The sequence below is a fragment of the Heptranchias perlo genome, chromosome 21 (assembly GCF_035084215.1).
Source record: "Heptranchias perlo isolate sHepPer1 chromosome 21, sHepPer1.hap1, whole genome shotgun sequence".
NCBI lineage: Eukaryota > Metazoa > Chordata > Chondrichthyes > Hexanchiformes > Hexanchidae > Heptranchias > Heptranchias perlo.
Window position 1 is genome coordinate 43,632,047 of NC_090345.1, and position 13,295 is coordinate 43,645,341.

A 13,295-nucleotide genomic window follows, 5' to 3' on the forward strand; every position below is an offset into this window, starting at 1 on the left:
AGAAGAACAAAGGAAGTGATGTGGTAAATGAAAAGGAGATAAGGAAAAATAAAGCAAAGGTGAAAAAGGCACACTCAAAAACACTGTACATAAAGTCACTTAATCCAACAGGTAGGATCCATTGTGATGCCTGTCACTTTAAGAGATTATAGTCTGGAATCCTCAATCCTCAAATCCCATATCCTGTAAAAACATCTCCTCTAATGGCCTTGTTGAGTTTTCATTTTGGAAGGAATCCAAATCTCCAAAGTTCATAATGAGACCACCCAGAAAACAGTTCCCTCTTTATCAAAGGAGGACAGAAAATTCTCCTGCAAGCTACAATATGTGAAATCACACAACTTCTTTATTTTAAGAAAATCAATCGGTTGAGAGAAGAATACTCTTATGTGGAGGGAGCTGAATAAGAGTTGCATTAAGAGGGAGGAAGGAGGAATATATTTGTGATATACCTTCATCTGAATGAAGGCTTCTAACCCTAAAGCTGAGTATCTACCCATCTTCTCTATTCACTGCTCTCCACATACAAAGAGGGCATTGGATGGGTGGCAAAGGATTAAAACATGGTAATCCAATGACGGGATTCAGAAGATATTGAAAACCATGAGCATTTTGTCTGTCGGTTATCCGAATCCCGTACTGTAAGCTACTGCCATCTGAATCCCGTACTGTAAGCTACTGCCATCTGAATCCCGTACTGTAAGCTACTGCCATCTGAATCCCGTACTGTAAGCTACTGCCATCTGAATCCCGTACTGTAAGCTACTGCCACCTGAATCCCGTACTGTAAGCTACTGCCACCTGAATCCCGTACTGTAAGCTACTGCCATCCGAATCCCGTACTGTAAGCTACTGCCATCCGAATCCCGTACTGTAAGCTACTGCCATCCGAATCCCGTACTGTAAGCTACTGCCATCTGAATCCCGTACTGTAAGCTACTGCCATCTGAATCCGGTACTTTAAGCTACTGCCATCTGAATCCCGTACTGTAAGCTACTGCCATCTGAATCCCGTACTGTAAGCTACTGCCACCTGAATCCGGTACTGTAAGCTACTGCCACCTGAATCCCGTACTGTAAGCTACTGCCACCTGAATCCCGTACTGTAAGCTACTGCCATCCAAATCCCGTACTGTAAGCTACTGCCATCCGAATCCCGTACTGTAAGCTACTGCCATCTGAATCCGGTACTTTAAGCTACTGCCATCTGAATCCCGTACTGTAAGCTGCCATCTGAATCCCGTACTGTAAGCTACTGCCATCTGAATCCTGTATTGCAAGCTACTGCCAACCAAGAGATGGTCTTCCACAGAATTTGTTTTAGTCTTTTCGCCTTTGGGTAAAGGCGTAGGGGGTCATTTTAACCTAACTCACCTGGTGGGAAACTAACGCGAACAAGTCATTGGAAAGAAAAATGGGACAGGGTGTAAATCGGGCGGGCAGGCTGATCGCCTCAGTTTCCCAACGGGCCAGGTGGGTTAAAATTACTCCCAGAAAATGTCGCGGCACCTCACAGGATAAGGGGTTATTTCCATTATAAAAGAACTCTAGACTATAAAAGAATTCATAATTTAGTTAATCACATCTCATTTAGACTGAAGTTTGTATCTTTGGCCCAAATCTGAAATTCCCAATCATGCTGATTTAGCAATTTTATCTACTCTAGGAGGTTCTAGTCCCATTTTCCTGGGAGTCAAGGTGGAATCGAGCAGAGCTTTACCAAACACGGTCTTATCGGGGCAACACTTTCAAGGAGCCAGATACAAGCAATAGTGCTCATTAAGGATGTGTGGATTACTCTATCTGGCTGCCATTAAGATGTCTTGTGTTACCACTTCACAAGATAGATACATGAGGAAGGCCATCTTAGCTCATCCAACCAAAAAGCTCTTACAGGCTGCCCATCTCGGCATCCAAATAGTTCCAAGGGCTTTTGCCTCTATTCCCCTATCATCAAGTATATTCCATGTATTAATCACACTTTGTGTGAAGAAGACCTTCTTGACATCAGTCCTAAATTTACTGTTGACCAGTTTGAACCTCTGTTCATTTGTCCTACTCTCACAGTTTTAGTGTGAAATCGTGAACCAGGTTTACCTTTCCCAGACCATTTAGCGTTTTCTGCGGGGTTGATTTTCATCTTCACCGCCCGAGTGATATTCTGATGAGGCGAATCGTGGCCCTTTATAGAACCTGACTGATTTTCATCCCGTTGATTTCAATGGAATAAAAAACAGATGGCTTCTATAAAGGGCATCCAATCTGCCCCATCAGAATTACTGCCCTGGTGATGAAGATGAAAATCTACCTCTATATGTCTACAAGGCCACCTCTTAGTTGCTTCCCCTCGCAAGATTTCTCTAGTTCTGCCTCATAACTCAGGCTTCTCTCACTAGGGATCAGTCCTGTGGCTCTTTCTCTCCGCTACCGCTAGACTTCAGTGTCTTGGTTACCAGAAATGGATCCAGTACTCAAGGTGCGCTCTGGTCATGACTTCCCCTTGACTTGTACTCAAATGTTTGCATTGAGTTTCTGATCCAAGAAGTAGGGCCCCAACACTGACCCTAGGGTTACCTCACTCAGCACTCCCCAACACTGAGATAAATTCCTCTAACAAGTACCCACTACTTCCCACTCTGCAGCTAATTTCTTATCTATTCCTAGGTTTTGCCCTGAATCCCCACAGCTTTAAGCTTTACCAGCAGCCTTTCATGTAAAACTTCCAATGCTTTTGGGAAGCAGATAACGACAAGATCTCCTGGACTGGTTTCGATTGCCTGAGGGGGTTGGAGAGGGATTTTCCAGAATTTTATTTCGCCCCCCCTTATTGGCTGTGGGTTTTTCTCTAGTTTTTTGTCTCTCCCAGGAGATTACATGGCTGTGTGTGTGTGTGTGTGTGTGTGTGTGTGTGTAAGGAAATGTCTAGTCATGATGCTCCAGGCATCATGAGTGTGGGGCAGGCTTGATGGACCAGCTGGTCTTTCCCTGCCCGTCATTTTCATGTTCATAAGTCTGGGCACAACACATCATAGGGCTTTCCACTGTCCACTTGAGATGTGACTTCTCAAAATAAGTCAAGGCAGATCCTTCCCTTTTGAATCCATGTTTACTACGTTATCATACAGCTAACCCTCATGCTGATGTAAGACCAATATATCTGTTCTTGCCTGGGCCGATTTTGTCAACCTTTTTGAAAATGCGCACCACGTTAGTCTGTTTTCAATCAACTGGGGGCCTCTGCAGTTTTTAAATCAACTCCCTCATACTGGCCATCACAATTCTCATTCCTTGTCTATCTCAGTGATCAGGGAAAAATATCATCCATCCCTGGGGATTTATTTGTTTTGAACCCTTTTAGTCTGCTTCCATCTCATTTATGTTTAAATTCTTAATTCCACTTGCATTATTGCTTTTTAGAGAGGGTGTGTTACTCACCTTCCTCAGTAAGTATGTGGTGGAAGTCATTAACTATTATATTCACCTTCAGTGTTGGCTCCATTGGCACCTTATGGGTCCTCACCTATTCTCTGACTGTCCTCTTACTGAGGAGAAAGGACATGATTTTACATAGCGCCCTTCATGTCTTCAGGACATCTCAAAGCACTTCATGGCCATTGAATTACTTGTTTTTGAAGTGCAGTCAGTGTTGTTTTCTAGACAAACACATCAGCTAATTTCAAAACAGTAAGGTCCCAAAAACAGCAATGAAATATATGATCAGATAATCTGTTTTAGTGATGTTGGTTGAGGGATGGATGAAAGTTGGCTAAAACACTGGGAGATCTCCCTGCTCTTCTTCAAAAAAGTGTCAAGAAGTCTTCTTATGTCCTCCTGAAAAGACAGATGGGGCCTTGGTGTAATGTGTCATCCGAAACATAGCAACTTTAATAATGCATTGAGATGCCAGCCGAGATTATGTGGTTAAGTCCTATAGTGGGGCTTGAAGCCACAACCTTCTGACTCGGAGGCGAGAGTGCTACACAGAGCCGCATTGACACTACCGTTACAGCAATGAAAGAATCTTACCATTGTGTTTTGTATTCACAGCTATGCTATTTTTCCAGGGCTGTCTTTGCATGTTTTTATAATTCACCCCAGTGAACCTATCCACCCGTCTCCCTGCAGGATTTTGTAGAGGTTATTTTCTTCTCCTCATTTTACTTCTATTTAGGGTCACATTTGTTAGCCCTCTCTTGCTAATCCTAGGTACATATTTATTCTGCATGCTCAGCATTATGCCTTGAAAGGTGTTCCAGTTTACCTCTACTGAACCGCCTCTCCCCCAACCAATTTACTTAAGCTTGCCTCTTGAAGTTAGCCTTTTTAAAATGATACACCTGGGTTCTGGTCCTCAGTATTTCACAATCCCAGGGTCACGTTGAACTTGATCATTCTCTGGTTGATATTCCCCAAAAGGTGTCACGCCTCCCATATCCTGTATGTTATCTGAGTCACTAATCACTACTAGGCCAAAATGTGCACTGATACTGGATCAAGAAGCAGTCAGGCATTACCTTTACCAGCGCAGATTCCAAACCATTTGGTTACTCTCCATTTACATTTCGTTGACTGAAATTAAAATAACCTTACTGTTCTCACATACACTTCTGATCACTTCATAGATCCTTCTTTTCTGATCTGGCAGTCTGCTGCATATTCCTAGTGTTAGTGTTAGCATTTTTACAGTGATAATGTCCAACTATGGCTGCTCACTTCATAGCTGAATGTCCCTCATCAATGGGTCTATATCACTGTCTATTCTGTCTTTCCGGGAACACTTTTAATGCTGAGGTGCTCATTATCATCCTCTGGTGTCTGCCCTATTTCTGATATTCCTACTGCCACAAGAGTCTCCAGTTTGGGTCTATTCCTAATGCTGCTGGCTCTTGTATTTACACCGTAACCTATTTTGGCCCCCAGCCACATGTCTGTTACTGGTATCTGGTTCCTGTCTGTCTCAGGAGTTGCTGTGTTCATATCTGCCTGTTGCATATCTTTCCACCCTACGATCAGTCTCATTTGGGATCCAATTTCTTCCTCCCTGACCTAACTAGGCTAATTGATTCTAGATAGTTGCCTCAATCTTCCTCCCAATTCTCATTGTTGCTGTTTTGTTCAGGTGCAGCCTGTCTTTCATTCTCCTGAAAATATCCCCAGTTATTTATAAACAGGATGTAATTTTCACACCAGATTGCCAGCCACTTCTTCACATCCTCAATTTTCTTGGTGAACTCCTTTCTTTTACCGAACATCTGAAGAGTGCCAGAAAACATTTCTTTGGGTCCCCTTTACTTGAGCTTTAAGAATGTTGTCTCACAGATGGCTTTTATGGCCCTGCTTCATGAAAGCTGGCCAAGGTTGTGGCCACAACAGTGATTTCATGACGCTGTAAATTCATATAAAGTGCAAATACAACCAAACATGCAAAGGTCTAAAATTCCTCTGTGTGCTATTTTAAGTGCAAGTTCCTGTGTGCGCTATTTTCACCTTTTTAAAATACCCATGTTAACAATTTTTGTTAGAATGACACACACATTTGGTACAAGTGTCAACAAGTGTGATAAAAACTGCTCCCACATCAGTAGGTACTGCTAAAAACAGAATTTTTGGGTGATTTTCCATTGCCTAGGTTGTTACATTTACATAAAAGTGAATGTTTTTAGGGTGGAAACTGCACTCCTCCTCTGTCCTGTGAGACAAAGATGGCTCTGTTATATCACCAGAACCAGATTAAATTCAGAAGCTGAAGTGTGAATTCCAAAATGGGCTACAAACTTCACACTAAGGGACACAAGGTGATTCATCTAGCAAGTGTCCGCTTGGTTTTGTTGGTAACACTTTTGCCTGAGTCAGAAGGTTGTGGGTACCATACAACCATAGGAATTTACAGCGGAGGCCATTCGACCCATCATGCCTGTGCTGGCTCTGTGCTAGGGTAAACTAATACTGATCCCAATGCCCTTCTCTCTTGCCAGAGCCCTGCATTTTCCTCTTGTTCATGTTTTTAATCAACTCTTCCCTTAACTGATGAAATGGTCTCTGCCTCAACAACTCCTTGTAGCAAAGCATTCCATGCTCTAACAACTCGCTGCAAAAATAAATTTCTCCTAACCCCTCCCACAGAATCATAGAATTTTACAGCACAGAAGGAGCCCATTGGGCCTGTGGCAGCTTTCTGAAGGAGCTATCTGATATTGATTGAGGGATAAATGTTGGCCAGGACAGCAGGAGAACTCCCTTGCTCTTCTTCAAATAGTGCCACTGGATCTTTTACGTCCACCCGAGGGCAGGTTCAACATTTCATCTGAAAAATGGCACCTCCGACTGTGCAGTACTCCCTCAGTCTAGATTATACGCTCAAGTCTCTGAACTGGGGGATGAACTCATAATCTTCAGACTCAGAGGCAAGAGTTCTACCCATTAAACCATGGAGCCAAGAGTAATTTTCAGGAAAAAACGAAAAGACAGGAAGGATAACATTACAGGTTACAGTCAAGCAGATCTGTTCCTGCTAATGGTTCTCCTTTTATGTCACTGTACATAGATATAGAAGAGGATAAGTGTAGACCTTTTCCTTTTATTCAGACTTTCATTTCGTGGAATTTCTGTAATATTTTTCTTTGTGGAACTATACAAAATAGTAACCAATAAAAGTACAAAGACCTCAGGCACTTGCCAAATAGACTTGAGATGATAAAGGGTAAAGTAAGTTTGGCCTCTAATAGGCCCATGAGAAAGGATACCGTAGTTTCATCTGGTAGTAACCAAAAGACCTGCCAAAAGTGGATGCTCACCTTCATCCATGCCATTTAATATCTCACTGAGCTCCTGTTCTTTACAGTCATACTGGTGCTCCTTCCAGATTTCCCCATTTTCACTTCGCAGTATGATAAGTTCCCTTTCCTTGTCTCGCATTGACCCAAAATGTGGTATCTCCACAATCACTGGGCTAGAAAGAAGAGAGACTTTTTGTATTATCTTTATTTGGCGGATCAGAGCAATTTTTGGCAAATTTAGAAAAGCCCATTTCAAAGTCTAATCGAACATCCCCTCCAAAATATGTTTGATATTTTAACCCCCCCCCAAAAAATTCAATTTGGCCATTTTAACCCTTTGAGGATTGAGATAGTATTCCCGCACCACAAACAAAGCTCATTCATTTTACACTTGTTTTTTCTCTCCTCTGGGAATTCTCTAAATGAAGGAATGTTGTTTGTTTCTGTACATTTCTAGTAGCTATGAGAAAAGTTTCAGATTTTACTTGAACTATGAAAATTTTGCAACCAGCACTCAAAAGGGTTAGAAATATAATTTAAACTCAAAAATTAAAAAGAACACTGAGATGTTATATTTACCAACCCATCATTAGCAACATTAAGAAGACACTTTGCTTTTCGGTCATCTATATAAGCTGCATTGTTCATTTAAAGATAAAATCTACAAAACCATTGCCAATGAAGTAAGGAGAAAGTCACTGGAGAGGGAACCGTTTCATTCACTATGTAACTTACGCCTTCTCACTGGGTGTTTTTTTTTATTAGTAACCCAAAAGAAATAGAGCGCCCGAGTGGAACTTTGCAGCAATATCCAAATGGTTTTGTAATCTGGCTTCATCCTTTCGAAAGACAATTTGGCTTTGACATTTTTATACCTAAACAACTGAAATAAAATACAAGATTTCCGTTTTGAAATACTCCACCCTCTCCTCCCCCTCTTTTGGCCACAATATTGGGAATGAAGAAATGTCTCTGGTTCTTTACATTTCTAACATTCTACGTCATAATATTCAACATTGGACATTCACAGAAAATCATTTTTGCAAATGTGTTGAAAAGCGTGTGTGATTGTTGAAGGATGCAAAGGAAATTCAACACTCAATGATGTCCCAGCTTGGAAATACCGTCTTATACAGCACCGAAACTTACACTGTCCCGTTAAAAAAAGCATTTTGGTAGATTGATCGTTTCCTGTGTGTAGTGCAAGACATCCAGAATGAAAATATGGATATAGAGAATGTACCAAACCATGGGAATGTACCAAATCATTGAGTGAAACGTTTTAGACCTGCACTTTACAAGGCAGAAATGCTTAGGACATCCGTAAGTTTTTGAGCAGTTCTATACCAAACACTAATTCTATGGTTGTTTTAAGCAGATGTTCTTGGGAGATCCTGATGTTTTGAGTAGGTCCACATTAAATAAAAATGTCATTGTTTGTTTAAAGTATGTGTAAAGCAGGCAATCTGGAAATAAGTATGCAGGCCTGTTCCATTACTTTTCAACATGTTTATTCAGCATATTCTGAACTAATTAACGCGAGGGTCATTTTTACTGATCCATCGTAAAAAGGTTTACAAGATTATGAACACTGATTGTCGATTTTCTGCCTTCGGTTGACATAATGTCTCATTATCTCTGCCCATCTTTCTGACATATAGTCTCCCTATTTGCGCTAGCCCAAAGACAATTGTTTTTTCGCTGATACCTTCTCTATACCAATATTGAATGTGAAGAGCTGTCACGTTTTACTGAATGCATTTGATGCGGCTGAAAGAGATTTCAACAGGTGAAGTACAGAAGTGAAGCAGTTATGAAGGCAGAATGCTTGCAGTGAATTGTAAACATGCCTGTAAGCGCCAAGCTTAAAACAAGAGAGCTTCGATAAATCAAGCCACTATGATTTTCTTTCAGTGACAGAACTGAAAGTTTTTTTTTCCAAAAAAAAAGAAAAAAAACATGGGGAATGACTAAAATAAATACCAAAGAAAATTAAAAAAATTAAAATCTGCTGTGACAGTTTGTATCTTTTTAATAAACATCCTACCCAATAAATTTTGTTCCTCGAGGCCCCAGCTGCAGGATTCGGCTAACCAAGCTCTCACCCTCGTTGAGAGGGGGAGGGTTGGTAGGAAGGTGAAGTTTACTGAAAAAACATCCATGCAGCAGTAAAGGGAAACAAAAAGTGGAAAAAAACAATGAAGAAACTGTCATTCCCAACAGTATCCAGAATTTGAATGGAGCATTCGCAAAACTTATTCTAACAGAATGAGCAAAAAATTTACCAAGTACTGTGGAATATTTAGAGCCACATCATAGTGGATTGTATGGAGAGGAATCTTAAAATTGGGCGTTTGCAGATGATCAAACAAAGATGTCCAATTTTACTTTCTGTCGGTAGAATATTATGGTTTTCTATTTGGCCATCGTTAAGCTTTTTACGAATATCCTGCTCTAAAGTGACTGATTTTAAGGGAAAAAAAGGCTGATACACAGTATTTAAAACCTCCGTACGTTTACAAGGAAACTGCACACTGGTTTGTTAATCAGATTTTAATGCCCCTCCCCAAGTTAAACTAAAAGCTCACATTCAAGAATTTGTGACCGATAGCCGTTAATCTACAAAAAAGGAAAAAAGGAAGATGAGCTTCGTGTGATGGTCAGAAAGAGCAAAGCAGCGACTTACCCCAAAAACTGGGCACCCGATGGTCCAACTTCAACCAGCCTACTGGCCAACCCTTCCCCTTCTACCATAGGTGGCGGGCTCGCGAGTTTGTGCCTCTTCACCAAGCGGCAAGTGATGCGCGTGGGCGCGGTGCACTTGCGGGGCGGGATGACGATACGCATTCCGTTGTGGCGACTGCCTCGCATCGAACCGCCGCGAGCATCCACCATGAAGCTGACAAGAAAACTGGAGGGCGAGAAAATAAACCCAAAAGAAATGAGCAAGTTGCTCCAAATCATGAGTACAAGTGCCTTTTCGCAGGGATCAAGGCCATTCCGGCAATCTCTGGGAGTTAATGGGTAAGATCAGTTAGCACGCAAGGAATATTACAATCACATTTCCCAGTAATACATTTGCAATCTCGCTGTGTACTTACGTTTTGATAAATGCACAGATACAACAATAACTTTCATTCATATGGATAAATACTTGAAAGGGAAAAATCTGCATAGCTGTGGGGGAAGAGCGGGGTGAGTGGGACTAATTGGATGGCTCTTTCAAAGAGCCGGCACTGGCACGACGGGCCGAATGGCCTCCCGCTGTGCTGTATGATTCCATGATATAACACCTCTAATAAAGGGCTTCACAGATCAGCGCACGGAAAACTGGCACTGCGCCGAGAGAGATTAGGGGGTGACCACAAGCAAGGTAGGAAAAATGGGTTTTAAGGAGATTTTTAAAGGATTAGGGGGAGGTAGAGAGGCAGATGGGTTCAGAAAATTCCAGGGAGATTCATATATAATTATTTCTGTATAATGACAGTTGTTATAAATACAAGTTTTGGCCAATAGGGGATGACACGTCTGTGGCTCCATGCTTTCATAGCAAATTTGACAAGGAGTGAAAAGCAGCCAATCAAAAAACACATTGCATGCTGATCTGCTCAAACTGCACATGAAGTACGCCGGAGGCTAGATTTTCATTTGGTGATTGGCCAGAAAGCAACCAAAGGAACCAAAAACCTTCAAAAGAACCAATCAAACCCCTCAGCAAAAAAAAAAGCAAAGCTCCTGCTGCCCTAACAGTTTGCCTCCCATTCCACTTTATACCCCGAAAAATGCTAACACATATTAAAATTCAGTAATTCACAAAAAACTGTAAATTAATCAGAAAACTACCCATTCCGCCACTGTACCACAGCCTCAGTCTTCATTGTCAACCTTGATCCCAGGAACGGCCGAACCCACTGGGAAACAACACAAGGAGGCACAATCTTAAAATTGGAGCCAGGCCATTCAGGAGTGAAATCAGGAAACACCTTTTCACACACAAAGGGTAGTGGGAATCTGGAACTCTCTCCTCCAAAAGGCTATGGATGCTGGGTCAGTTGAAATATTCAAGACATCGATCGATAGATTTTTGTTAGGTAAGGGTATCAAGGGATATGGATCAAAGGCAGGTAAATGGAGTTGAGGTATAGATCAGCCATGATCTCATTGAAAAAGTCGTTATGTCACAAGTGGAGACATCGCAAGGTCACAAATAGATTCCAAACTTCAAATAAAACGTGCCTTCAGTTTTCATCTGCAATTGCTGTTGTGTCAATTCATCTTCCAAAGTGATGTGCAGCACCATTTGGTCAATAACCAGATGGGTGAGGATGCCTCTGAATGGACTTTTATTGTCAAAGGTCTCTTATGCGTGTACATACATAACAGGTTACACTCATTGTGTGCCCAGAAAATTACCAGTGAGTCCTAGGGAGAGGCTGGTTCTTGAAATTGATCCATTGTGGCTGGATTCGAAGGGCTCACAAGGCGCTTGGTGAAACCGAGAGATGTGATGTAAAGAAACAAAGAACGTACATTTATATAGCGCCTTTCACAATCTCCGAGCGTCCCAAAGCGTTTTACAGCCAATGAAGTGTGATCACTGTTGTAATGTAGGAAATGCGGCAGCCAAATTGCACACAGCAAGGTCCCACATACAGCAGTTAATCTGTTTTTTTTTTAAAAGTGATTTTGGTTGAGGGATAAATATTGGCCAGCACACAGGGGAGAACTCCCCTGCCCTTCTTCTAATGTATTGGAGTGTCAGTCTAGATTTTGTGCTCAAGTCTGGAGTCGGACTTGAACCCACAGCTTTCTGACTCAGAGACGAGACTGCTGCCACCGAGCCACAGCTGACACATGTAGGAGAAGGTTCAGTGGGAGCTGCAGCAGGGCGGAGGAAATGAGAGTCTGATTTGACCAAAAACAGCTGTTTTCCCTACTCATCTTGTGACTGTAAAGAATAACTCATCATGTGACTGCAGCATCCTCAAAGGGAGAGATTTCGATCCTTACTCCACTAAATTATTAGATCTGCTTTCAACTTGTGTGATGAGTGTATGATCGATCGATGGAGTGCAGCACCATACTTTGCAAAAGCCGCCTTCTGAGAATCAGTCCAGCACTCATCACACAAATTAAAGAAAAAGCCACAAGCTGTGTATTCAAAACACTTAATTGGAAGGACGACAGAAAAAGTATTCAGTACAATGATGGGCAGTCCTTTAGCCAATCACACTTCACAAAAATCAACAATAGTGGATGACTAGACTCACAATGGACTCATTAATTCTGCTTTAACAGTTTATATACTGCAGAGGGTTCAGGGTGATCTGAAGGCCGCCCGTAAATTTTTCTAACAAAACGTGGGAGGAGTAATCTTCCAGGGCGAGGATGGACAACCTTTGCAGGTGAATTTCAGACCTTGCAAGAACAAAATCCGGGTGTTGTTCTTTACCCCATCGTCCAGTGCGACACTAATAATTCCACCAATAATTTGTGTCAATGTTTCCATTGGCAGAAAGACATCCAAGCTCTGAATTGAGCTGCTGGAAAGGGACGTATCGGACCTAACCACCGGGAGTCACTCATTTAGAATCATAGAATGGTTACAACACAGAAGGCGGCCATTCGGCCCACCAAGCCCATGCTGGCTCTCTGCAAGAGCAATCCAGCTAGTCCCATTCCCCCGTAGCCCTGCAAATGTTTTCCTTTCAAGTACTTATCCAATTCACATTTGAAGGCCACGATTGAATCTGCCTCCACCACCCCCTCAGGCAGTGCATTCCAGATCATAACCACTCGCTGCGTAAAAAAGATTTTCCTCATGTCGCCTTTGGTTCTCTTGCCAATCACTTTAAATCTGTGTCCTCTGGTTCTTTACCCTTCTGCCAATGGGAACAGTTTCTCTCTATCTACTCTGACTGGACCTCGCATGATTTTGAACACCTCTATCAAATCTCCTCTCAATCTTCTCTGCTCTCAGGAGAACAACCCCAGCTTCTCCAGTCTATCCACGTAACTGAAGTCCCTCATCCCTGGAACCGTTCTAGTAAATCTTTTCTGCACCCCCTCTAAGGCTTTCACATCCTTCCTAAAGTGCGGTGCCCAGAATTGGAAACAATACTCCAGTTGTGGCCGAACCAGTGTTTTATAAAGGTTCAACATAGCTTCCTTGCTGTTGTACTCTATTCCTCTATCTATAAAGCCCAGGATCCCGTATGCTTTTTTAACTGCTTTCTCAACCTGCCCTGCCACCTTCAACGATTTTTGCACATATACCCCCAGATCTCACTGTTCCTGCACCCCCTTTAGAACTGTACCCGTGTCCACTGCAAAGACATGGCAGAAACTGAAAATACTCAGTGAAAGTTTGTTGAATGTCAAGAGATATTCCCAGGCACAAAATCTGAACCAGCAATAATTGAATGCCAAAGAGTGGATCTCTTGTCGCAAAGGAAGTTAACAGTATCTAAAGTTATTTGAACACTGGAAGACCACAGGGAGTACATCAATAGTCCACAT

General features: G+C 42.1%; 1 protein-coding gene across 3 annotated transcripts in view; it reads right to left on the reverse strand.

The window, feature by feature from the left end:
* ank3b (ankyrin 3b) overlaps positions 1 to 13,295 on the reverse strand; it is a 467,733-nt gene that overhangs the window by 59,546 nt on the left and 394,892 nt on the right. For all 3 annotated transcript variants that reach the window (XM_068002597.1, XM_068002595.1, XM_068002596.1), the window contains 2 exons: positions 9,463 to 9,687; positions 6,795 to 6,949 (listed from right to left, as the gene is read on the reverse strand). In XM_068002597.1, coding sequence (XP_067858698.1) covers positions 6,795 to 6,949; positions 9,463 to 9,687 — 380 coding nt within the window. The remainder of the gene's footprint in view (positions 1 to 6,794; positions 6,950 to 9,462; positions 9,688 to 13,295) is intronic.